Raw genomic sequence first — 25,780 nt, 5'->3', positions numbered from 1 at the left:
ATTCCAGTTTGATTTGGCAATGATTGGAGGATCTCCCTTTCATCGCTGATCTGGTCTTTAGGTCTTAGTCCATTGCATGTCCAATCATTAATGTTTTAATATATATAGATATTATTCTCAGACTGGCATGCATCTACAGTACATATAGCAAGAGAGTAAGGAAATGCAGCATTATGAAGTCTATGAAGCTTTATGAAGTGTGGAAGCTAAAGGTTCTCAGACTCATCACAAATGCAAGCTGTAATACAAGCAAATGTAAATGTAATACAAGCAAATGCTCATCTACACAAGACTTTCAAATGCGTGTGTTTTTTGGAATCCCCTCCCACCAATATACCATCTCCTTCTATCCATCATAATTAGCCACAGCAAAGCATATTTCCAATTCATAATCAAGGCCCAGCCTGTCTAAGGCCAGTGTGTACAGACTCCCACATGATCTGCAGTGAATACTTAGAAGACTATATTCCTGCCATCAAACATGCACTGTGCCAAAGAGGAAATTGTCTGTACCTGGCACATGCATGCAGAACGGTCATTATTCTCTATGGTCAGAGCAAGTGCATAATGAAAGGCAAGATGGACATTATTTATTTATTTTTTATAGACCCATCTTTATAAATGTACTAAATTGGTGTCATTGTATTGCTTTTAGGGAGAAAATACATATTTGTAGATAACACACAAAATGTAAACCTATATGCTTCAAAGACATCTAGACATACACATTAAAATAAACATTTAATATATATATATACACACTAAACACTTTGGGATCCATTTTTAATTCTGGGTGAAAATATGACCTCCGTTTTTATTTGTCCATTGCAGGAATTAACCATAAATGTCATCCAAACCTAATCAGACATCATATATAGAATTGCTTTTGTTAGGATTTTCTCACTATTCAAATCTCCAACCTCTTTTCTTTACCATATTCTTACTGATTTACAAGATGGCCTTTGTTGGAAATATATTAATATCAGTTGTTATAACTTCAGAATCTCGTCTTCACACTCTAATGTATTTCTTTCTTATTAATCTTTCCATACTGGACATTTGTTGCACAACAGCCGCTATCCCGAAGATGCTCCAGATGCTTGTTATAGATAAGAAGTCCATCTCATATTCTGGCTGTGTCTCCTAATTATATGTATTTTCAGCTGCTCTAAGTACAGAACTGATACTTCTGACAGTTATGGCGTATATGATATGTGGCAATCTGTTATCCATTAAGGTACAAAACTTTAATGAGCAGGACAACATGCATATGTTTGGTGGGAGTTGCTTGGATCTTGGCACAGTAAACTCAATGATACATACAGTCCTCATACTTAGCTTTAGGGAAGAAAATATCATTGACCATTTTTCCTGTGAAATTCCCCCAGTGTTAAAGCTGGCAAATTCTGACACATATGTTAATGATATTGTCATTATAGCATCTGATGTAGCACTGGGAATTATATGTTTTATTCTCACTATTATTTCCTATACATACATCATTTTCACTATTAAGAAAATCCATTCCACCGAGGAGAAAGAGAAGGCCTTCCCTACCTGTGCCTCACACCTTACTGTAGTCACTATCTTTTATGGTGGTGTCATCTACACCTATGTTCAGCCTGCCTTCAAGAACCACTTAGAAGCTGATAAAGCTGTATCAGCTCTGTCTGCCATTGCATCTCCAGTACTGAATCCCTCATAAATAAGGAGGTGATCAATGCCATTAATAAAAAATTTTGGAAAAAGGCAGTGTTTCAAAAATGATTCACTGTTCATAAATATTCTACAATATTTTTAATTTATTGCGGCTTTAAAAACCCTTAGAGCAATTTTTTAAAAGTGATTGTAAAGGTTTGATTTTTTTGAATAAAAATGTTATATAGAAAATGGTGCAGTACTAATAATAGAAAATAGACCTCTATAACATTTCAAACATAATAAAGTAAGATGCTAACAAATATACTATAAAGTCCCATCAACAGGCAAGTGGTGTAATTCAGCTTGAAAGAGTGTGACAGAGTCCACCTATAAAGCCTCAATAGTCTGATCTGTGGATATCAGTGCTCTAAGTATGATGAATAGAGGTGAAAAACCTTCACCAACCCAAACACACAAAAATGTATTGACCACCCTAAAAAGGAAAGGTCAAACAGCACTGTATGGAACCAAAAGAACTTCAGGGATGGATTCTCCCAGAACTGAGTTTCATAGGTTTCCAAATGGGCAAGATTAATCTCCAAAGAAGATAACCCTGGTCTTCGGTCTGCTGAGAGTTCCTTCCAATCCAGCCACTGCTTGGCATACTGGAACATAAACATGTCACATTTATCTGCTCTGTGCAATGGTTTTGTACAAAGCAGCCCTGAACCTTCTCTTCCAGGATCCTCCGCTGGCACTGCTAGCTCCTACTCTCTTCTTAGTGTCCCCATAGCAAGCCACTTGCTATGGGGGGAACTTGTGTAGACTGATCCAAAGCCGCGCTGTGTGCACCTATTGGCACACACATGCGGCTAGGCCCCATTTCCCAATCCCTCCTCACAGAATTTGATTGACTTCAGCAGGAGTCCATTGAAGAGGGAGAGAGATCAGCGCTGTAGTTTTCACGCACATCGTAGGATCAAGGTAAGTATTTAGGGGGAGTGGGGGGAGAGCTAATCACAGAAGGTTTTTTACCTTAATTCAGATAATGCCTTTACAACCATTTAAACTATGTTTTAATTTTAAAAATGAAAAAGATTACAATGTTTGCAGATACTGTAAATCAGTATTTCATCTTTTCTTAAAAGTAAAGCTTACTATAAGAATTACCAATTTAAATCCTGTTCTGTGAAAATAGCAAGACTCAGGCTGGCCATAAAATGATGGGGGCTAAGTGAAAAAAACTAGCAGACTTGCCTATCCACACTATACAGAGCACATGGACAAATCTCTCCCTGGGACTATTATATATTGAGAATTGGCCTTGAATATAGAAATGTTCATTCGGTAGAAATACAATAACAAATTTCACATCATTGGTGTTTGAACAGATACCCTTGCATCAAACTTATTTGGAGAGAATAGATATCTGTGAATTTCAGCAAGTTGACATTCTTATCCAGTGCGTTTTTCTGTACTGTTGTGTTTTGAACAACTTACCTGCCAGTAGTGAATACAGATAGGAGGCTACCACCTGTCCTGATGAGCAGTGAGGGCTTGTTCACACCTGTGGGTGTGCTTTAGTCCTGGTGTGTGTTGTGGACAGTGACACAGTGCATTGTAACACATTGCACTATTTTACTTTTTTCGACTGTATTGAAATGTTACGCAATTAAATTTTGTTCAATTCTATGCACTGCACCGTCATAATGCACTGGGGGGTTGACATGTGATAATGTGTCTTGCGCGGCTTAAAAACAGACATAAAAATGTATTATGTAATACACACCACTGCACATACAGTATGAACTCGTGTGAACAAGACATATAGAAAACAATTGTGCCCATGGATTGAGCCTGTGTTAATCAATGCCTATCAACACAGCTCAAGGCACCTGGTATAAACAAGCCCTACAGAGAATTCCTTAATTGTTCACTGCATCATAAGCAAAGTTAAAAAAAAAAAAAAAAAAAAAAAAAAACACACACCCACAAATACCTGTTATTGCTATCCTAATTAAAACAGTGTTTTTCTATTCATTATAAAAGAAAAAAAATAAAATGAAAAAATCCCAAGGGCTATGGCATTTCTCCAAAATAAACTTGAGGAAACAAAGTTCCCCTGTGGCTTTCACCAACAGAATGGTTAATCTCAGAAGAGATTGATTATTGTTATGTCTCAGGGGTTTTTGGGAAATGTCAGTGCTCCAGTTAACGTGCTAATTTATGAAATTTATCATTTACGCTGGCAAGATTGTAACATCCTTTTATAAAGAGGACTTGTACCGTAGAAGCTGTAACCAAAATAGGCAAACCTCCGCTGCAGCTGATATTGTCTGATACATTACGGACTTACTATGCCTTTTTACACACGGTGTGTCACATATTTTATAGCAGACCTTGATGTGTAGAGGGAGGTCTCTTTTACAGCCCTGGCTCAAGGACCACTTGTAGTGAGACAGTAGCCGCACAGGTAAGTAGCAGGTGCTTTGCCAGAAAATGGATAAGATGACCAGTACAGTAGAAGCAGCAGATTCAGAACTTGACAAACAGCAGGCTGGCCGTTGCTTGGCTGGCAGATGACTGGTCATGGGTGCAGAGTAGACGTGTGGCACATGGTAGGTGGATGACCAGTAAGGACCAGGTAAGTAGCTTGCAGAGCTGGGCAGACAAATAACAGGATGCGTGGTAAGACAAACCAGGTGGGAAACAGATGGTCAGATTAAAGTAGTTGTAAAAGCTCAACGTTTTTTACCTCTTGGCAGCACATAGGAGAGTGTCAAACTCAAGAAGCAGCCTGGCTCTCTGATATGTCCCTTTGAATAAATAGTCAATAGTGCTGCTTATGGAGTGAGAGGGATGTTAATTAGAGCAGTACTCATCGAGTCATGTTCGACTGCAAGAGAGCCAGGTGTATAAGAGCCCTGGTCCAACTCTTCTTTGTGTTGGCAGCATATGGCTTTTTTTTTACCCTTTCTGCAGCACTTGACTGATAAAGTGTTGTTGGAAGAAGTCAGGGAGAGGTAACTATATTATCTAATTAGTTACTTATTTGCAGCATTTTTAGGAGTGGGGCACATTGAATAAGTGGACTCAGAAATGAGGTGGAAGGTTCATTTTCTTTCTCACTGGGAAATTTTGCCTCCTTTACTGACTTTGGGTGCACAACGCTAATGCTGGAAAATATTAAGGATATTTTCAATTTAACAGCTGATGTCGTGCTAGGAATGATAACTTATTATTATCTTTTATTTTCACTGTTATTTTCTATACATACACTAATATAAAAATCCATTCCACTGAAAAGAAAAAAAAAGGCTTCTCTACCTGCATCTCAGATCATACAGTAGTAAATATCTTTTTTTGGGAAGGCGTCTACACCTATGTATGGCCTGCCTTCGGCAACTGCTTACAAAGTAATAAAGTTGTATGAGCTCTGTATGCCATTGCATCTCCAGTATTATATCCCATTAAAATACAGCCTCAGATATAAGAAGGTGACCATGGCCAATAATAGGGCATTTGGCAAAAAGACAGTTTTTCCAAAATAAATCCTTCCCCTGTAACCTGCACCCATCCTACATACCAATACAAACTACTATCTACGATATAAGAACATACTCTGTTTCCAATAAAGCACTGGAAAGCCTTTCAACCATTCAGCTTTCTACATCCTCCATGAGCATGCTCCATTTCCCTCTCGCTTTCACTATCACACTCACCCCTCCTATCTTATTTAGATCAATTATTTAATGATTGATTTGTTGAGTTATTTATTATATACAGTTGTGACCAAAATTATTCAACCCCCAATGCTGTAAAGGGGTTTAGGGACTATAGTGTACATTTGGAATTGTATTCAGAATCAAATCCTACAAGGACGTTGTAACTACCCAAATGCAACTAAAATGACATCAATTGTTTATGTAATACAGTAGTAAATGGTTCTTATGTGGTTTCTTCATTGCCACAATTATTCAACCCCTTAAAGACTACCACTCTGAAGAACAGAGGTTCATACAGGTGCTTTCCATCAGGTATTGAAAACACCTGTGGATGTCACCGAGCAGCAATCAAGCATAATAAGCACCAATTAGGCAGCTTTAAAATGACTGTGATACTCAGCTCCTTCTAGACATTTACTGGTGTGGTTACAAACATGGTGAAGGCAAGAGAATGGTCCAGGAAGACAAGAGAAGAGGTGATTTCTCTTCACAGGAAGGGCAATGGCTATAAGAAGATTGCAAAGATGTTAAACATACCAAGAGACACCTTAGGAAGCATCATTCGCAAATTCAAGGCAAAGGGCACTGTTGAAACGCTACCTGGTCGTGGCAGAAAGAAGATGCTGACTTCGACTGCTGTGCGCTACCTGAAGCGTAGAGTGGAGAGAAGTCCCCGTGTGACTGCTGAGGAACTGAGAAAAGATTTGTCAGATGTGGGTACAGAAGTTTCAGCCCAGACAATAAGACGCACACTGCGTAATGAAGGCCTCCGTGCCAGAACTCCCAGGCGTACCCCCTTGCTGTCTCCAAAGAATAAGAAGAGTCGACTGCAGTATGCCAAAAGCCATGTGGACAAACCACAAAAGTTGTGGGATAGTGTTCTGTGGACTGATGAAACAAAATTAGAACTGTTTGGGCCCATGGATCAACGCTATGTTTGGAGGAGGAAGAACAAGGCCTATGATGAAAAGAACACCTTGCCTACTGTGAAGCATGGTGGAGGGTCAATCATGCTTTGGGGCTGTTTTGCTTCTGCAGGTACAGGGAAGCTTCAGCGTGTGCAAGGTACCATGAATTCTCTTCAGTACCAGGAGATATTGGATGGAAACGTGATGCAGTCCGTCACACACCTGAGGCTTGGGAGACGTTGGACCTTTCAACAGGACAATGATCCCAAGCATACCTCCAAGTCCACTAGAGCATGGTTGCAGAGGAAAGGCTGGAACATTTTGGAGTGGCCATCGCAGTCACCAGACTTAAATCCGATTGAGAACCTCTGGTGGGACTTAAAGAAAGCAGTTGCAGTGCGCAAGCCTAAGAATGTGACTGAACTGGAGGCCTTTGCCCATGAAGAATGGGCGAAGATACCCGTAGATCGCTGCAAGACACTTGTGTCAAGCTATGCTTCACGTTTAAAAGCTGTTATAACTGTAAAAGGATGCTGTACTAAGTACTAAGATTGAATGTCACTTGGGGGTTGAATAAAACTGATAATGCTGTGAGCACAGAAAAGACATTTGTGGTTATTTCATTATAACTGTTATGTTATATTTGTCTGACCTACAAGTGCCTCTTTAATGTAAATGTAAGCAAGATGACTGAATGATCAAAAGCAATGTCAAACTGGCCAAAACACTCAATTTCAGTGGGGGTTGAATAATTTTGGTCACAACTGTAGCATGAGAGAAGTGCCAAAAGGATGAATGACCTTTTAAACACCAATATAATTTGAGGTATTTAAGGAATTAGGAAATAAATAGGACTGATGGAGTATGAAACACTATGGGAAAGAAAAGTTCTTTTGAAGGACTTATTTTGTGTGACTGTTTGATTCTAATCCCCCCTCCCCTTTAAACCAACTTAAATATATATTTTCTCTCTCTGTGTCCTTCATTTTTAATATAGAGCTTTCATCTAATAAAAATTATCTGGTGATCCTGCCTGCAGTTCCTAGGCTTCCTCCTTCCTCATGGCAAATCTGTAGGCTCATAGAACTGTGTCTGAGCCAACCTATACTACCTTACACTACTTACTTCCTAGGTCATGTGATTGCTGTTCTTATCACCCCAGTATGGTTCGGGGGAAGGGGGTGGAGCTAAACCACAGCATGTTAATTGTCATGTGGCATCCCTTTAGCTACTATATGCTCTTCCTTCCAGTTGATGAAGAGGACAACTAGCGCCTATACAGCATCTGTCATTGTGTGAGGTCAGGTTCAGAGACCAGTTGCTATAGCATTGTAAGGCTTACCTGAAACCAGCAGGATAGGTACACCAGCAGGTCACTATGGAAATGACGCAGGCTCACCTGAGGTGCGGGGTCTAAGCACTAACCGGTTTTCCCCAGAGCTCCTAATGGGGGAGATGGATTTAGCTGCGTGTTAGTACCAGGTCACAGATCTGAGGATCACCCCACCAGGGAATGAGCAAGCCGGAATCCAATAGCAGATAGAGCAGGTAGGGATCTAGCTGAAGCGGAGTCAGTCAACAAGCCAAGGGTCGGTAACAAGTGGTAGTAGATGGGATGAGGCAGAATCGTAGTCCAGGAACAAGCCAAAGGTCGGTAGCGAAGGTATAGATGGCAGCAGGAGAGACAAGCGAGATACTGGCTGGAGAAGGCACAATAATCTGGCAACCAGGAAGTGCAGAGGCATGGCTTAAATCAGGAAGTTCATGGGATGAGCAAGGAGTTCAAGGTTCATCAGAAAACAAGGAACAAGGCAGGATTGTCCAATAGATCAGGCAGAGGTTTGTCCAGCATCCCAGATAGCTCAGTGAGAAGAGTTACTGCCTGATACAGTAGAGGTCCCAGGTTCAAGTCCAGGCCCTGACATCAACCTTGTTTGACCCTCTATGTCAGCACTGCGGTCACAGTAGCTGAATGAGGGAGTAAAAAATTGGAATACTAGTCAGCACCACTGTTTGCTTTGGAAGAGTAAATCACCTCTAACTTTGGAGTCCTATGTGTGTGGATGTTGCTGTGTTATGTAAAAGTTTAGTTTTTTTACATTTTAGAATGGGGTGCCTCAAAATTTTGCAGAATTTTAAACTGTGCCTTGACGGAAAAAAGGTTGAGAAACACCGATATAATCTATGTGGATCTATAGGTATGCATAAGTGACCATTGCTTCGGCATATTGGCTGCATCCTCAAAGACATGACTGAAACAAAAGCAAGGGGCAAGCAGATTGAGAAGGTGGATTTAAACTTGTAAATGCTATCTCTGGACTAATCCAAAGAATCAATATTTTGTTAAACGTCCTAAGAGTGATCCAGACAATCATGATAGCCCTTAGATAATACATAGAAAAACAGTCTAAATTATAGTTTATACATTTCTCAAACACTTCTATTGGTTACAAACAAAAAAATAACAGATGGAGAGTCAATAAACATTCCAGTAACAGTAGATTTACAATCGAAATTCTCACACCTGGCCTGGTGACAGTATAGGAAACAGGTTTTCAAACACTAGGCTGTCTGTAAAAATTCAAATACTTCCTTGGACAGAGTTGCCATGTGTTTCCCTCTCTTACCAGAGAACAGCGTCAGAGGGTGACCCAGATAGCTGAAGACATGAACCCCGCAACAAGTATGGTTGTTGTATTCTCTGGAAAAGCACATCAGGAAACTGAGAGTAACACTATCCCATTAGAATGATTGCACTGTGGAGTTTCCTTGGACAGTGTTCACCAGTGTGACTGGGTTTAGGTTAGTGCAGCATACTCTTGTACCCTTCGGAGGCCTACTTACTAATTCTGATGTAGCGGGGTCCTGAACCTGGTCGCAGCTAACTAGCCCAGTAACTGCTTCTCCAACACAGTCACGATGAGCATGGGACAGTGGGAGGAGCTTCAGTTTGCAAGCTATATTCCCAGCGCATGTCCAAGAATCCAGAGGCTGATGGGAGCCCAGGAGATTGTGGGTAATGAATTAAAGGGCCCTATGCTCAGCACTGGGACAGGCGAGTATAGGAGCAATCACCCACAAGCATATATTTACATAGATGGTATCCATCATCTACATATCTTGTTTGTTACCAGCAGAGTACCACAAAGTTTAACGTTTCATATTTTAGAAAGATGTGGCATCATTCGGGAATAAATAATTTCCCAATAAACAGAACTTAGACTCATTGATGAAATAGACAAAATAAATTGCTAACAGCCTCCCCAAAATACTTACCTGAGCTTGATCTCGATTTAGTGCTGTACCCGAGAGCAGTTCTCTCTCTCCCTCCTCTTTGGACTCAGTGAGAGAAGAGGGAGCCATTGGCTCTTGTCAATCATATCCAGAGGGAACAGGGGGCTGGGTTGAGCCGCACATAGCGTGGTTTAGGATTGAGTGCGGTTGTGTGCCACCATAAGAAGTGGCTTCCTATGGTGGCACATGTGAAAGAGGAGCCAGGAGCGCTGGCAGGGGACCTCAGACGAGGAGGATCAGGGTCACTGTGTGCAAAACCATTGCACAGAGCAGGTAGGTATAACATGTTTGTTATTTAAAAAAAAGAAGAACCTTTACAATCAATTTACAGTATTGTGCTGTACATTTACCTTACTGTATTGATAACACTCCAAAGAATGCATAACAATAATTATGGCTTGGCCTGATACATACACGGATTTTAAACATACGGGGCTGACTAGGGACAATTAGCAAAGGGTAAAAAAACTGCAAATCTTGTCAAGAAAACAACCCCCCTGCAGTAGGGTCTTATGACAGTACTGAACTACTATCACAATGGCTAGTCATGAATATCTTTCATTTTAGATCACATACATTCTTGTTGATTGTAGATTATTTTTAAAAATGTTGTAAAGTCTTCAAAATACCTATGGTTACAGTTCATGCCAAGCTTGAGTGTTTCAAATTTCAGGCTAACTTTCTTTTTCAAGCAGACAACTACCCTCCTTTTGCATATCAATGAGGCAATGAACTAAATCACTCTAGTCTTGGATACGCATAGCTCAACAAATAAGCTTTTCAGCAAGCATTTCATTACAAGTTGTTAATGCACACTTTGCACTTATCTTTAATGGACCTACACATGCGAAAGGGGGTGGCAGTACCTTGGGACCCCCTTATTGTTAAAGAGGGATTCTGATAAGCCACTTTCCCACAGCTCCCCTTGGCAAAGCACCTTCTTCTCATGTTGATGAGGATAAGGGCATTTTCTCCACATTCCTGGCCAATGGTTTTGAGAATCTGTGGGCAGGGGGGCCTTTCAGAATCTGGAATCCCTCTTAAATAATAAGAGGCCCCCTAGATACTGCCCTCTATGTGAATAAGTAAGGCTTATTTAGTACCCCTGCTCATTAAAAACGAAAAAAAAATGCAAATAGTAAATAAACATACTGACACTTTTTGACAATAAAAGAAAATAAAATTGAAAAAAAAACATAAAATACAAGTTTTAGACATGTACATGAATTTGGCGCATTCTTCAGCACTTTTAGAATGCATGAGAGACAATTTCCCAAAATTTGCCTGCGCCTGTCCAGGGAATCCGTTTCCATCACTCACTCTATGCCCATATTGGGTCAAAGACATCAGCCGTGAGACCCCGCTCCTTTGTCTACTTTTATCAGTGAGGAACAGGATATGTCATTCACAGTGAGTAAACAACAGGAATGGTTCATGTCAGCCATCAGTGTTTTTTTCTTTCTTTTTTTGGATAAAAACAAATACAAACCCTGCCCCTTTGTTTACATTCTGCTGTCAACTGGGAATCCCCCACTGACAGCTGAATGGGCAGGGCAGAAACAAGCCCTGTTAGGCACTAACCAAATAAAATGATGGTGATAATCATAGAAAAAATTAGAACTCACCAGATTAACTCGGCCAACAAAGTAGCCAGCAAACTTGTAAGCACAAATCCTGTATGCCTTAGGTGCGATGCCTAATCCTGCATAATCCTTCAGATCTCTTCCAATCAAGTAACATTACACCTATTTCTCCATTCCTAGCCAGTATCTCAGAAAAAAATTCCAAGAAAAATATTTATAGTGCAGTAAGCTCTTTATTAAAAGTGTGAAAAGAATTGTAATTCCCCTAGTTAGCTGTTTGGGTTAGTGCTCCCTGTGGCACCAGCAATATGTGAGTGTATTAGATTACAATTTTTTCACACTTTTAATAAAGAGCTTGCTGCACTAGGGACTGAATTAAGGACAGCCTGTTAGGAATGGACTGGCCAGCAATGGTGGGACTCACCTGCCTTTTGATCTGCAGTACCAGGGCTGGCCAGCGGGTGCTCCCAGCAATCAGAGACTCAACCTTTCAGCCAGCTAACACCTGGAACTGATGATACTGGGGTATTTAAGGGATGGCCAGACCCACAGACTCTGCCTTGGTGTTGTGTTTGTCCTGGGCCCTGTTTCTGTCCCGCATCCTGTTTCTGTCCCTCTGCCTGACCCTCTGTACTACGCTGCTTGTTACCTGTTTTGATCTCTGGCTTGTGACCCTGACCATCCCTCTGCCTGACCCTCTGTACTACGCTGCTTGCTACCTGCTGAACCTGGCCTGTGACCCCGACCATTCTCTGCTTGCTCCCCCTGTACCTACCTGCCCAATTGATATTGACCCGGCCTGCCTGACGACGCTTGCATTGTATGTACTGTTATCTGTGGGTGGTTGGTTTGGTTTGGTTTGTTTGCACTGTATTATGTTTAGTATTGCACTGCGTTTATGTTTGTATGGTTAGTGTTAATAAATTGTATTGTTTATCACATATCTGAAGTCTGCGTTTCCCTGCATCAGTCACACACCTCTGGTCATACCTGGGAGCCCTGACATTACACCAAGGCCAATCCTGACCAGAAGTGGCTGCACAGGGAAGCCATCTTGGCTTGTTGATGGGAAGGATGGATCTTGATGAGGTTGAATATTTATATCTGCTAGTGTTTGATGACAGGGAGTATGCTTATCAAACTCTGAAGGAGTATCCCCGGGATGAACTGCTAGAATGTATACGGCTCGCTCATGTTCTAGTAGATCAGGGCACAGAGTTCTCTGAGGTGCAGCCTTTGATTGAGGTTTGTGCTGAGTTGGTTTCATCTGGTTCCCCCGAATGCAGGGATGAATTTTTGCCACCATTTAGTGCAGACCAGGTAGAGTCCCTGGTGTGGTTATTAGAGGATGATGTGGGTTACTTTCTGGAGCGTTACTCTGCATGTTCACCACAGACACTAAGAGATTGTATAAACGCAGTGCAGTCATTGACCAGACAGGCTTTGTGTAAGCTCAGCTTTGTTCAACCCATACTGCAGACATGGACAGACTTGTTGCACCCAGCCTCAGTCAGCTTACAAAGACCCAGTCCTGCTTCTAATCTATTTCCTCAAAACTCTATTCCTGCATTCCCAACAGCTCCTCCTGCCCTGCTATCTACCGCATGTCAGTACCCTGTTCCCACTCACTGCACCTATCCTGCCTTTAACCCTGTAAAAAAGCCCTCTGTAGCAACTGCTCCCTCTCCTGTTCCATCCTCCAGTTCTTCTCTGTCTCCAGCTGCTCCATTCGTTTGCAGACCTGCGTTTACTTGCAGTGCTCCAGTAGTTAAAACCAGAAAAAAGCGAAAATTCTTTCCAACCAATACCATCCTGCCAGTATCCAAACCGGTGAGCCTGCCTTCCGTGGTTCAGCCTGAAGCCTCTACTCGGCCTGAAGCCTCTACTCGGCCTGAAGCCTCTACTCGGCCTGATGCCTCTACTCGGCCTGATGCCTCTACTCGGCCTGATGCCTCTACTCGGCCTGATGCCTCTACTCGGCCTGAAGCCTCTACTCGGCCTGATGCCTCTACTCAGCCAGACGCCGGCATTCAGCCTGATGCCTCTACCCAGCATGATGAACTGATCCAGCCTGACGATCCTATTAGGCCAGTTGACTCGATGCCCGCTGTTGATCCAGATGATCCGGTACCTGATCCGGTGCCCGCTGTCGAGCCAAATGACCTGATGCCTGGTGACCCAGTGCCCGCTGTCATACCTGGTGACCCGATGCCCGCTGTCCAGCCAGACGATCCAATGTCTGACCCAGTGCCAGCGGTCATCCCAGTTGACTCGGAGCCCACGGTTGTGCCTGGTGACTCGGTGCCCGCCGCCCCGCCTGGGGGTCCGGCGCCCGCCGCTCCGCTTGAGGGCCCGAGACCTGTCGCTCCTCCTGGGGATCCGGCGCCCGCCGCTCCGCCTGAGGGCCCGAGACCTGTCGCTCTCCGCCTGGGGGTCCGGCGCCCGCCGCTCCGCCTGAGGGCCCGAGACCTGTCGCTCCGCCTGGGGGTCCGGCGCCCGCCGCTCCGCCTGAGGGCCCGAGACCTGTCGCTCCGCCTGGGGGTCCGGCGCCCGCCGCTCCGCCTGAGGGCCCAAGACCTGTCGCTCCGCCTGGGGGTCCGGCGCCCGCCGCTCCGCCTGAGGGCCCGAGACCTGTCGCTCCGCCTGGGGGTCCGGCGCCCGCCGCTCCGCCTGAGGGCCCGAGACCTGTCGCTCCGCCTGGGGGTCCGGCGCCCGCCGCTCCGCCTGAGGGCCCGAGACCTGTCGCTCCGCCTGGGGGTCCGGCGCCCGCCGCTCCGCCTGAGGGCCCGAGACCTGTCGCTCCATCTGGGGGTCCGGCGCCCGCCGCTCCGCCTGAGGGCCCGAGACCTGTCGCTCCATCTGGGGGTCCGGCGCCCGCCGCTCCGCCTGGGGGTCCAGCGCCCGCCGCCCCGCCTGGGGGCCCGATGCCTGTCGCCCCGCCTGGGGGCCCGATGCCTGTCGCCCCGCCTGGGGGCCCGATGCCTGTCGCCCCGCCTGGGGGCCCGATGCCTGTCGCCCCTCCCGGGGGCCCGGCGCCCGCCGCCCCGCCTGGGGGCCCGACTCCGGTCACCCCGCCCGGGGGCCCGGTGCCTGCTGCTCCGCCCGGGGGCCCGATGCCTGGCGCCCCGCCCGGGGGCCCGGTGCCTGGCGCCCCGCCCGGGGGCCCGGTGCCTGCTGCTCCGCCCGGGGGCCCGGTGCCTGCTGCTCCGCCCGGGGGCCCGGTGCCTGTTGCCCCGCCCGGGGGCCCGGTGCCTGTTGCCCCGCCCGGGGGCCCGGTGCCTGTTGCCCCGCCCGGGGGCCCGGTGCCTGTTGCCCCGCCCGGGGGCCCGGTGCCTGCTGCTCCGCCCGGGGGCCCGGTGCCTGCTGCTCCGCCCGGGGGCCCGGTGCCTGCTGCTCCGCCCGGGGGCCCGGTGCCTGCTGCTCCGCCCGGGGGCCCGGTGCCTGCTGCCCCGCCCGGGGGCCCGGTGCCTGCTGCCCCGCCCGGGGGCCCGGTGCCTGCTGCTCCGCCCGGGGGCCCGGTGCCTGCTACCCCGCCTGGGGGTCCGGCGCCCGCCGCTCCGCTTGAGGGCCCGAGACCTGTCGCTCCTCCTGGGGATCCTGCGCCCGCCGCTCCGCCTGAGGGCCCGAGACCTGTCGCTCCGCCTGGGGGTCCGGCGCCCGCCGCTCCGCCTGAGGGCCCGAGACCTGTCGCTCCGCCTGGGGGTCCGGCGCCCGCCGCTCCGCCTGAGGGCCCGAGACCTGTCGCTCCGCCTGGGGGTCCGGCGCCCGCCGCTCCGCCTGAGGGCCCGAGACCTGTCGCTCCGCCTGGGGGTCCGGCGCCCGCCGCTCCGCCTGAGGGCCCGAGACCTGTCGCTCCGCCTGGGGGTCCGGCGCCCGCCGCTCCGCCTGAGGGCCCGAGACCTGTCGCTCCATCTGGGGGTCCGGCGCCCGCCGCTCCGCCTGGGGGTCCGGCGCCCGCCGCTCCGCCTGGGGGCCCGATGCCTGTCGCCCCGCCTGGGGGCCCGATGCCTGTCGCCCCGCCTGGGGGCCCGATGCCTGTCGCCCCTCCCGGGGGCCCGGCGCCCGCCGCCCCGCCTGGGGGCCCGACTCCGGTCACCCCGCCCGGGGGCCCGGTGCCTGCTGCTCCGCCCGGGGGCCCGGTGCCTGGCGCCCCGCCCGGGGGCCCGATGCCTGGCGCCCCGCCCGGGGGCCCGGTGCCTGCTGCTCCGCCCGGGGGCCCGGTGCCTGCTGCTCCGCCCGGGGGCCCGGTGCCTGTTGCCCCGCCCGGGGGCCCGGTGCCTGTTGCCCCGCCCGGGGGCCCGGTGCCTGTTGCCCCGCCCGGGGGCCCGGTGCCTGTCGCCCCGCCCGGGGGCCCGATGCCTGTCGCCCCGCCTGGGGGCCCGATGCCTGTCGCCCCTCCCGGGGGCCCGGCGCCCGCCGCCCCGCCCGGGGGCCCGGTGCCTGCTGCTCCGCCCGGGGGCCCGGTGCCTGTCGCCCCACCTGGGGGCCCGATGCCTGTCGCCCCTCCCGGGGGCCCGGCGCCCGCCGCCCCGCCCGGGGGCCCGACTCCGGTCACCCCGCCCGGGGGCCCGGTGCCTGCTGCTCCGCCCGGGGGCCCGGTGCCTGCTGCTCCGCCCGGGGGCCCGGTGCCTGCTGCTCCGCCCGGGGGCCCGGTGCCTGCTGCCCCGCCCGGGGGCCCGGTGCCTGTTGCCCCGCCCGGGGGCCCGGTGCCTGTTGCCCCGCCCGGGGGCCCGGTGCCTGTTGCCCCGCCCGGGGGCCCGGCGCCCGCCGCTCCGCCTGAGGGCCCGAGACCTGTCGCTCCGCCCGGGGGTCCGGCGCCCGCCGCTCCGCCTGAGGGCCCGAGACCTGTCGCTCCGCCCGGGGGTCCGGCGCCCGCCGCTCCGCCTGAGGGCCCGAGACCTGTCGCTCCGCCTGGGGGTCCGGCGCCCGCCGCTCCGCCTGAGGGCCCGAGACCTGTCGCTCCGCCTGGGGGTCCGGCGCCCGCCGCTCCGCCTGAGGGCCCGAGACCTGTCGCTCCATCTGGGGGTCCGGCGCCCGCCGCTCCGCCTGAGGGCCCGAGACCTGTCGCTCCATCTGGGGGTCTGGCGCCCGCCGCTCCGCCTGGGGGTCCGGCGCCCGCCGCTCCGCCTGGGGGCACGATGCCTGTCGCCCCGCCTGGGGGCCCGATGCCTGTCGCCCCGCCTGGGGGCCCGATGCCTGTCGCCCCGCCTGGGGGCCCGATGCCTGGCGCCCCGCCCGGGGGCCCGATGCCTGGCGCCCCGCCCGGGGGCTCGATGCCTGGCGCCCCGCCCGGGGGCCCGGTGCCTGCTGCCCCGCCCGGGGGCCCGGTGCCTGTTGCCCCGCCCGGGGGCCCGGTGCCTGCTGCTCCGCCCGGGGGCCCGGTGCCTGCTTCCCCGCCCGGGGGCTCGGTCGCCCCGCCCGGGGGCCCGGTGCCTGCTGCTCCGCCCGGGGGCCCGGTGCCTGCTGCTCCGCCCGGGGGCCCGGTGCCTGCTGCTCCGCCCGGGGGCCCGGTGCCTGCTGCTCTGCCCGGGGGCCCGGTGCCTGCTTCCCCGCCCGGGGGCTCGGTCGCCCCGCCCGGGGGCCCGGTGCCTGCTGCTCCGCCCGGGGGCCCGGTGCCTGCTGCTCCGCCCGGGGGCCCGGTGCCTGCTGCTCCGCCCGGGGGCCCGGTGCCTGCTGCTCTGCCCGGGGGCCCGATGCATGTCGCCCCGCCCGGGGGCCCCTTGCCTGCTGCTTTGCCTGGTAATCCGATGTGCCTCTGCCCGGAGTCCTGCCCGATGTGCCTCTGCCCGGAGTCCTGCCCGATGTGCCTCTGCCCGGAGTCCTGCCCGATGTGCCTCTGCCCGATGTGCCTCTGCCCGGAGTCCAGCCCGGTGTGCCTCTGCCCGGAGTCCAGCCCGGTGTGCCGCTGCCCGGAGTCCTGCCCGGTGTGCCAGTCTTTGATATCCCGCCAGTTACCAGACCCGGGCGGTGGAACATTTTGCCCAGCTAGGACTGTTTGGAGCGTCCTGAGACCGCTCCTTGGGGGGGGGGTACTGTTAGGAATGGACTGGCCAGCAATGGTGGGACTCACCTGCCTTTTGATCTGCAGTACCAGGGCTGGCCAGCGGGTGCTCCCAGCAATCAGAGACTCAACCTTTCAGCCAGCTAACACCTGGAACTGATGATGCTGGGGTATTTAAGGGATGGCCAGACCCACAGACTCTGCCTTGGTGTTGTTTCTGTCCCGCATCCTGTTTCTGTCCCGCATCCTGTTTCTGTCCCGCATCCTGTTTCTGTCCCTCTGCCTGACCCTCTGTACTACGCTGCTTGTTACCTGTTTTGATCTCTGGCTTGTGACCCTGACCATCCCTCTGCCTGACCCTCTGTACTACGCTGCTTGCTACCTGCTGAACCTGGCCTGTGACCCCGACCATTCTCTGCTTGCTCCCCCTGTACCTACCTGCCCAATTGATATTGACCCGGCCTGCCTGACGACGCTTGCATTGTATGTACTGTTATCTGTGGGTGTTTGGTTTGGTTTGTTTGCACTGTATTATGTTTAGTATTGCACTGCGTTTATGTTTGTATGGTTAGTGTTAATAAATTGTATTGTTTATCACATATCTGAAGTCTGCGTTTCCCTGCATCAGTCACACACCTCTGGTCATACCTGGGAGCCCTGACACAGCCTTCCAGCCACATCCTTTGTCAGATGCTGCCTGACATTGTAAGCCTCCTACTAGTCTTCTATTGTACTGTGATTGTGTCATACAAATCCTGCTGTGAAGTACTGCTGTACTGGGTTCAGCCATAAGATACAGGACTTGTTGCCACCTTGTTGGAACTTTGTTTAGTACATTGTGCTGCATACCTCAACCTCCATGTGCATTTACTCCATTTTGGATAAAATCCACCTGGCCCCTCTTACATTCCCATTCTGTGCACTACCTATTCCATATAACCCCATTTTGAGTGCTGTGCAGTACATTTTCCATTCCACCTCATTGTTGATGTTTTGTCCACATTCCCAATTCCACATTGCCCTGTTTTGTAGGCTTTGTTGAATTTTCCTAGTTCCACACAATTCTGATCTGTATGCTGTCCTGTCCTGTCCTGTATATTTTAGAGTCTAATGTGTTTACAAAGGTAATGTCATAAGGTACACCACATTTAACCCAATGAACAACCAGAGTTCACAGAAAAATTATTGAAGAGAGATGAGCGACTACATTGGTCAAGCTGTTGCTTTATGGTAGTTAGCAGACAACTAACAAATAGGTGGTGTAAACTAAGCATTCCAGTAGTATACTGTATATTATTATGATAGAGGTTCCTTGTAGGGATAGGTAAGAGAGGGTAAAGGCAGGTTGGTGATATTGGGAGGGCAGGAAGGGGAAAGGGAAGGTTCAGAAACAGGTTAACAAGGGAGTCAGGGAACAACAATAATGAATTTGATAAGTCCAGTAAGATGTTGCAGTTAGAGGAACTCCAACCATGTGCAGAAAAATTAAAAGTCAACGTCTACAAATACTGTAGCTGTTGACTTTTCATAAACTGGTAATCACCAACCTAGGGATCCAGCATTGTCATCACCTGGATTAGGTCTTCGCTGGTCTTTAGGTCCCCATCACTGCCATCTTGAGTGTGGGAAGCCAGCTGTGACTTCCTACTGGCTCACAGCCGGTTCCCCACTGCGCATGCATAAATCTTGCTGTGCTTTCTGAATGGACCTGTAGCCTCCTGGGCCTGAAGCGTTTCGCAGGAGGTTGCAATGGAGTGGCTGAACTTCTGCTAAGATTACCTAGGTGATCCAAGTGGAAGTGGGAGTAGGTACCTGTCAAAACTAGATGCCCACTCCCTGAAATAAAACCTTCAAATATGGTAGAGGATGGTTGAGGAGGAGGAAAAGTGGAACATCCCTTTTTAGCTGACATTATGCTTTAAGCATATCATATTCATTCTTTTTTGGGGCTGTTATATATTTACCTCTAGGAAGCTTGGAGGATACAAGTGATTCCAATGTTTGGCAATATTTAACCGGTCAGCTAATAAAACACGGATAATAATAGTTCTAATAGTGGAGGGGAATTGATCTTTTCCTAAATGTAGAAGGGAAAACTCAAGTAACAGTGATATAAGAGGGGATGATCTCAGAGATAAGACAGAAAATTTGGTTCCAGTAGGAATGTAATAATTAGCAATTCCAAAATATATAGAAAAGTGAACCTGTATGAGCTGCAGAAACTCCAGCATTGGGGAGAATCCTCAGCACTAAATGTGGATAGCTTATACAGAGTACTGTACCATCTGTAAATTGATTTAGATCATGGCAGGATAGTGCACTTTCACAATATATACACTATATTGCCAAAAGTATTGGAGTACCCCTCCAAATCATTGGATTCAGGTGTTCCAATCACCTCCATGGCCACAGGTATATAAAATCAGGCACCTAGACATGCAGACTGCTTCTACAAATGTTAGTGAAATAATGGGTCACTCTCAGGAGCACAGTGAATTCAAGTTTGGTACCGTGATAGGTTGCCACTTTTGCAACTAGTCCATTCATGAAACTTCCTTGCTACTAAATAGTCCATAGTCAACTGTTAGTGGTATTATAACAAATTGGAAGTAACTGGAAGCAAGTCATGAAGTGGTAGGCCACGTAAAATGACAGAGTGGGGTCAGCGCATGCTGAAGTGCACAGTGCGCAGAAGTCGCCAACTATTTGCAGAGTCAATAGCTAAAGACCTCCAAACTTCATGTGGCCTTCAGATTAGCACAACAGCAGTGCGTAGAGAACTTCATGGAATGGGTTTCCATGGCCGAGCAGCTTTATTCAAGCCTTATATCACCAAGTGCAATGCAAAGCAAAGGATGCAGGGGTGTAAAGCATGCCACCACTGGACTCTAGAGAAGTGGAGACGTGTTCTCTGGAGTGACGAATCACACTTCTCTGTCTGGCAATCCGATGGACATGTCTGGGTTTAGCAGTTGCCAGGAGAACAGTACTTGCCTGACTGACTGCATTATGCCAAGTGTAAAGTTTAGTTGAGGGGGGATTATGGCGTGGGATTGATTTTCAGGGGTTGGACTTGGCTCCTTAGCTCCAGTGAAGGGATATCTTAAGGCATCAGTCATTTTGGACAATTTCATGCTCCCAACTTTGTGGGAAGAGTTTGGGGATGGCCCCTTCCAAGGTCCATAAAGACATGGATGAGCAAGTTTGGGGTGGAGTAACTTGACTGGCCTGCACAGAGTCCTGACTCCAATTCAATAGAACACCTTTATGATGAATTAGAGCGGAGACTGCGAGCCAGACCTTCTGTCCGACATCAGTACATGACTTTACAAATGCGCTTCTGGAAGAGTGGTCAAACATTCCCATAGACACATTCCTAATCCTTGTGGACAGCCTTCCCAGAAGAGTTGAAGCTGTTATAGCTGCAAAGGCTGGGCCAACTCAATATTGAACCCTACAGACTAACACTGGGATGCCATTAAAGTTCATGTGCGTGTAAAGGCAGGCATTCCAATATTTTTGGCAATATAGTGTGCATATATACATATATATGTACATATCATATACAATTGCATCACAAGTCATATTGTAATATAACGTTGTTAAATATTACCTTTCCTTTACAGTCTGCAGTGCTGTAATTATCTGTAAAATACTTTGCAAAATGACAATCTGGAGGCATTCTGTACACAGAATGCCCCCCAAGTGTCATTTTCTGCTTATGTGATTAGCTCACTGATTTTCCGTGAAGCCTGCACTAAAATAGATGTCTGATTTTGGGCATCCTTGCATCCCCTGCAACAAACATTTCAGTTTTGGTGAGACAGTCCCAAAGGTTTAATCATGTCTAAAAGGATTCAGACCCTGCCACTTTCCTCATTAGAACCTGCAAGTGCAGCAGCTGATCACTAATGAAAAAGTAACTCCCATTCACATTCATTTTGCACATAAACACAGACAAACAAACAGCTATTTCTTCCGAATAATAAAAGGTAGGAATCTGCAACAAACTTTGTTAAAATCATTCCAATGTACATTGATCATCCAGAGTGGAATGTTTTTTTCTCAACAAAAGTGGAATTACTCTTGAGGATTTCAAAGAGTTTTGGAAGAAAATGTGCTCAAGAGCTCTAACTCCTAACAACTCTCATGACTGCAAGTGTAGATCAGGGTCAGTGGGAAAAAACATTGCCACCTTACTTCAGAAATCAGAGGAGATAATTCTGGTAGGGAGTGGGAGGAAAAATGCCACTTTAAATTGGTGATCACTGGTAGGAAACATACCCACTTACATTGCTAGTCAGTGGGAGGAAAATAACCCTCTTACATTGGTACCAAAAGGTAGGTTATAACTTTTTTATATTTTAGAAGGAATGGAAAGAGATACTAAAAACTATTATTCTACCTAATTACCTAAGAACTATTATTTTACCTAACAGTTAATAATAGGTTAAACAGCTTTTTGCCAAAGTATACTGTAAAAATATTATTAAAAAGCATTTAGGAAAAGCATGTAAGAAATGCTTTAGGAAATCAAAAACTGTGTGAAGAAATCATGACAGTGTATCTATTATCAAAATTTAAATCATTAAAAAAATAAAAATACACTCACATGTTTACGTAAGACATAAGGCTGCAGTATTATTGCAACTTAACAAGACACTATCACCTTGCCAAAACCTCTGGAAAGAGCCCCCATGACCCCTATATGCTCACCTTGCAGCTCCTTTCTTGGAATGAGAGGTGTTGGCATCCCAGGGAAGCATTGGTGTCACTTCCCTAGTAATGTGACAATGCTCTGGTCTAGCAATTGGCTGCTAGACCCAGGCATTGAATGGGCAAAGAATCAACGTCTGTTCAAGAATGAAGATTCAAATGTTTGCAAAAGCCTATTTCTGATTGGTTCTCTTTGGTAAGAGCTATTGTTCAATTGCCTTTCTTTGTTGTGATGTCTAAACATGTTGATAAACATGTTATTATGTAACACTTATGGATATTATACTATTCCCTTTAATTAATAATTTAATAATTAATCAATTATTATCGCAAAAACATTTGTTTTTTGGTATGATCCCAATTCACTTAGAATTGCATAGAAGAACCACTGCGCAACCATTATTTTTATGTAGCAGGCTACATATTCTATTCACTCTCTAGCAATTCCATTTATTACAAAAGCACACAAGGGAAATCATTACACGTTAGTAGGTATCTGAAAATTTACATGCAGATATATCTATCCTGTTAAGATCTTCTGGTTTTAAAGATCTTTGTTAATGAGGAATATCTGTGAAGATGCATCCGCTTGCATGTTTTTTATTTAGAAAAATATTTTGCAATTGTAAATAAAGAGATGAACAGATGTACAGTATGTAAAAAAATAATGTATTAATTCATATTACCATTTATTTTTGTTCTGTGGTTATTAATAAAACACTGACATCGAAACATAATTATTTGTGCAGTCATATGGTAATGTACAAATATCATGCAGACTAATTTGCATCATAGTTTATTCTTCATTTCATAACGAACCCAAACATGATACAAATTTATTGATTCTTTAACCACTTGCCCTCCAGAGAATTTACCCTCCTTCCTGACCAGGTCATTTTTTGTGATATGGTGCTGCATTATGTTAACTGAAAACTGCGTGGTCACGCAACGCTGCACCCAAATGAAATTTTTGTCCTTTCTTTTTACCACAAATGGAGTGGTATTTGATTGCCTGTGCGGTTTTTATTTTTTGCGCTATAAACAAAAAAAGACAGACAATTTTGAAAAAAATAAACAATATTTTTTACTTTTTGCTATAAAACATACAGTAAAAAAATTTAAAAAATCAAATTTCATCATAAATTTAGGCCAAAATGTATTCTGCTACATGTCTTTGCTAAAAAAAATCCCAATGCATGTAAATGAATTGGTTTATGTGAAAGTTATAGCGTTTACAAATGGCAGCATATATACTGGAATCTTTTTTTTATCCTAGTAATGGTGGCGACCAGCGACTTATAGCGGGACTGCGGCGGGCATTCTGACACTAACTGCCACGGACCTGCACAGTGACACTAATTCAGTGATTCGTGCTAATAAAAAGCACTGAGACTGTACTATAAATAAATTTATAGTGCCGCGCTCCTATTTACTTATATATATAACTTAATCCTTGGGGTACATGAATTGATATCTCAAACAATACATAAATCACTGTGACTAGTGAATAAAAATAATCAGTAATAAATAATAAATAATGATAGATCAATTGTGAATCACTATGACTGGTAAATCAATTAAAAATAGATAAATTTAAATATGAATAGATCAACAACCTTCATTAATGTGACTGATATCAATCAATCAAAAAATCCTTAATTAAATGTGACTGTAAAAGGATGAAACTAAGATAAATAAAATCCTAAATCTGTGCCACTCTGATCTGATGTGATCACTCCATCTATATTGTGCAAAAGCATACATAAATGTGCAAGTGCAAACAATAAAATTCATAAAATAAAGTAAAAAGTCTTTCAAATAAGTGCAATGTGCAGGTGAATTCCTTATTCCCTCTCGCCGGGTGCTTAGTGGTCTCCCTGTGCGCTCACCTTAGTATTTGCCTAAATAAATTCAGGCAAATAAGCTTTTAATCCTTCCAGGATTGATGGGATGATACTCTTATGTTCCAGAAGATGGGTGTGGATCTATAGGGATCCTCCTGTACTCTCCTCTTTCTCCTTGTGCAGCTGCTCATAAATGGATATTTTGACCAGCTCTCTAGGAATCTCCTAATTCCCCTCCTGGGGTCACCACCTTCTCAAGTCCTCCTTTCACCAGCATGGGGAATGTGGGTCAATTGAAAGAGAGAAGAAAAAAGACCATGGTGCCTTATCCTTTTGTGTAAAGGAAATTTATTACTGCGAGTTGCGGTATTACACAGCGGTATATGGCTCTTATGTGATCCAGGACAGCATAGATGATATCAGTCAGTGAGTGAGTAATACTCTGCCTCTGCCTCTGTCTTGCTGCCTGCCTCCGTCTGCACTGGAATCACCGAGCCTCTCCGATGCAACGTCGTAACGTCAGAGCCCCTCCCCTACGCGTTGCAGCACAGGGTCACGTGACTTCATCAGGGGGAAATGATTGGATGCCACGACTTGCCCATTCACCTATATATATCCCTCGGCCACCATTTTAACGAAGCCCACATGGGCGCGGCCATTTTCCCAGTGATTTTCTTTAACTATATTGAAACCCAGTGCTTGTTCATGTGGATCCACACGAGTGCAAGAATGTATCTGTCTGTCAGACGTTGCTAATCGGGTCAGCTGTGTTCCATCTCTCATATTGCAGTTTATACAAAATGGCAAATGCCTATACCTTATATATTGCTGAGTGCATACCCTTGGGCAGGCTACCTAAAAACCTTAGACAATCTTTATTATTATGAAATTAAAAATACATATTGAATCATACAGATAAAATTAAAAATTTAAAAATTAATTAGATTTTTACTGATGCATATAAAAATATTAGCATCAATTATGGACACCATACATATCGTTTTTTATCTGGCCTGATATTATCAATGTTATATTGTGATTAGTATCTCACATCATCTTAAACAAATCCTTTTGTACCCTTATTGTTAAAGGGATGCTTAATTAGATTAAATTTATTAAATTATTTAGAATATGTAAGCTCTGTACATATAAATGTATTAATATGCTCACATTTTTAAAAACAGCTAAAATATGTCTAAAAAAATTTATTAAAAATTATTAAGAATATATCAAAAATAGAGCCAACCCTAGGCTATGAGTAATTGATGGACCTCAAAGTATGATTACATGCTATCTCCGTCTGCATACTTATTTATTACTGATAAAACATGCGAGGTCAAACTCCTTGTTTAACCCATTGGGAGCTAGACAACCCATTTCATAGATCCACTTCGATTCCTTCTTGCTGATTTCCCTTACCAGGTTGTCACCGCTCCAGTGTTGTACATGTTTTTCTATACCCCAGAACTCTAATTTCCTTGCATCTTTATTATGGTATTTCTTAAAGTGCTGTGATAAGTGGTGATATTTATATCCCCTGTTTATATTGTATACATGTTCTTTTATTCGTTCTCTTAGCATCCTTTTAGTGCGACCAATGTATATAAGGTTGCATGGGCATTTCAGAGCATAGATAACCCCTCTTGTGTCACATGATATAAATTGCTGGATACTATATTCTTTTCCACTCATGGGGTTCTGAAATGTGAATCTTCTCCTGGGGTTATTTACCAATCTGATGCAACTATAGCATCTACCACAAGTATAGAACCCCTTTCCCTGAAAGAAACTTATTTGATGATTTTTAGTAGGTGGTGCTATTATACTTTTGACAACATTATCTCTAATGTTGGGAGCTTTTTTGTATATAAACCTTGGTATTTCTGGGATATTATTTTTCAAGTGCTTATCTAATGTTAGAATCTTCCAGTGTTTCTTTATTATGTTTTGTACTGATTTGTACTGTGTGTTATATTGTAACACTACTGATAGTTCCTCCTTTTCAGTGTTCTCTTTTTGTTTATCTGCTATCAGTTTATTACGATCCATAAAGCCTACTTTCTCCCTT

At 46.7% G+C, this 25,780-nt stretch overlaps 1 protein-coding gene across 1 annotated transcript; it reads left to right on the top strand.

Moving 5' to 3' along the window:
- Window positions 1–1,198: 1,198 nt before the first annotated feature.
- LOC149469710 (olfactory receptor 13G1-like) lies at window positions 1,199–1,705 on the top strand. Its single transcript, XM_089668759.1, has one exon. It carries the CDS (start codon window positions 1,199–1,201, stop codon window positions 1,703–1,705), a length of 507 nt encoding a protein of 168 aa, XP_089524885.1.
- The last annotated feature ends 24,075 nt before the right edge of the window (window positions 1,706–25,780 follow it).

This window comes from Staurois parvus, unplaced genomic scaffold, assembly GCF_062004578.1.
Source record: "Staurois parvus isolate SC_StPar_1 unplaced genomic scaffold, SC_StPar_1.0 ptg000062l, whole genome shotgun sequence".
In the NCBI taxonomy this organism is placed as follows: domain Eukaryota; kingdom Metazoa; phylum Chordata; class Amphibia; order Anura; family Ranidae; genus Staurois; species Staurois parvus.
This window is presented reverse-complemented; position numbering and strand designations above follow the sequence as displayed.

What these genes read in the sequence shown, in the direction of transcription:
- LOC149469710 (XM_089668759.1), top strand. Translation starts at nt 1,199, where the DNA reads ATGGCGTATATGATATGTGGCAATCTGTTATCCATTAAGGTACAAAAC.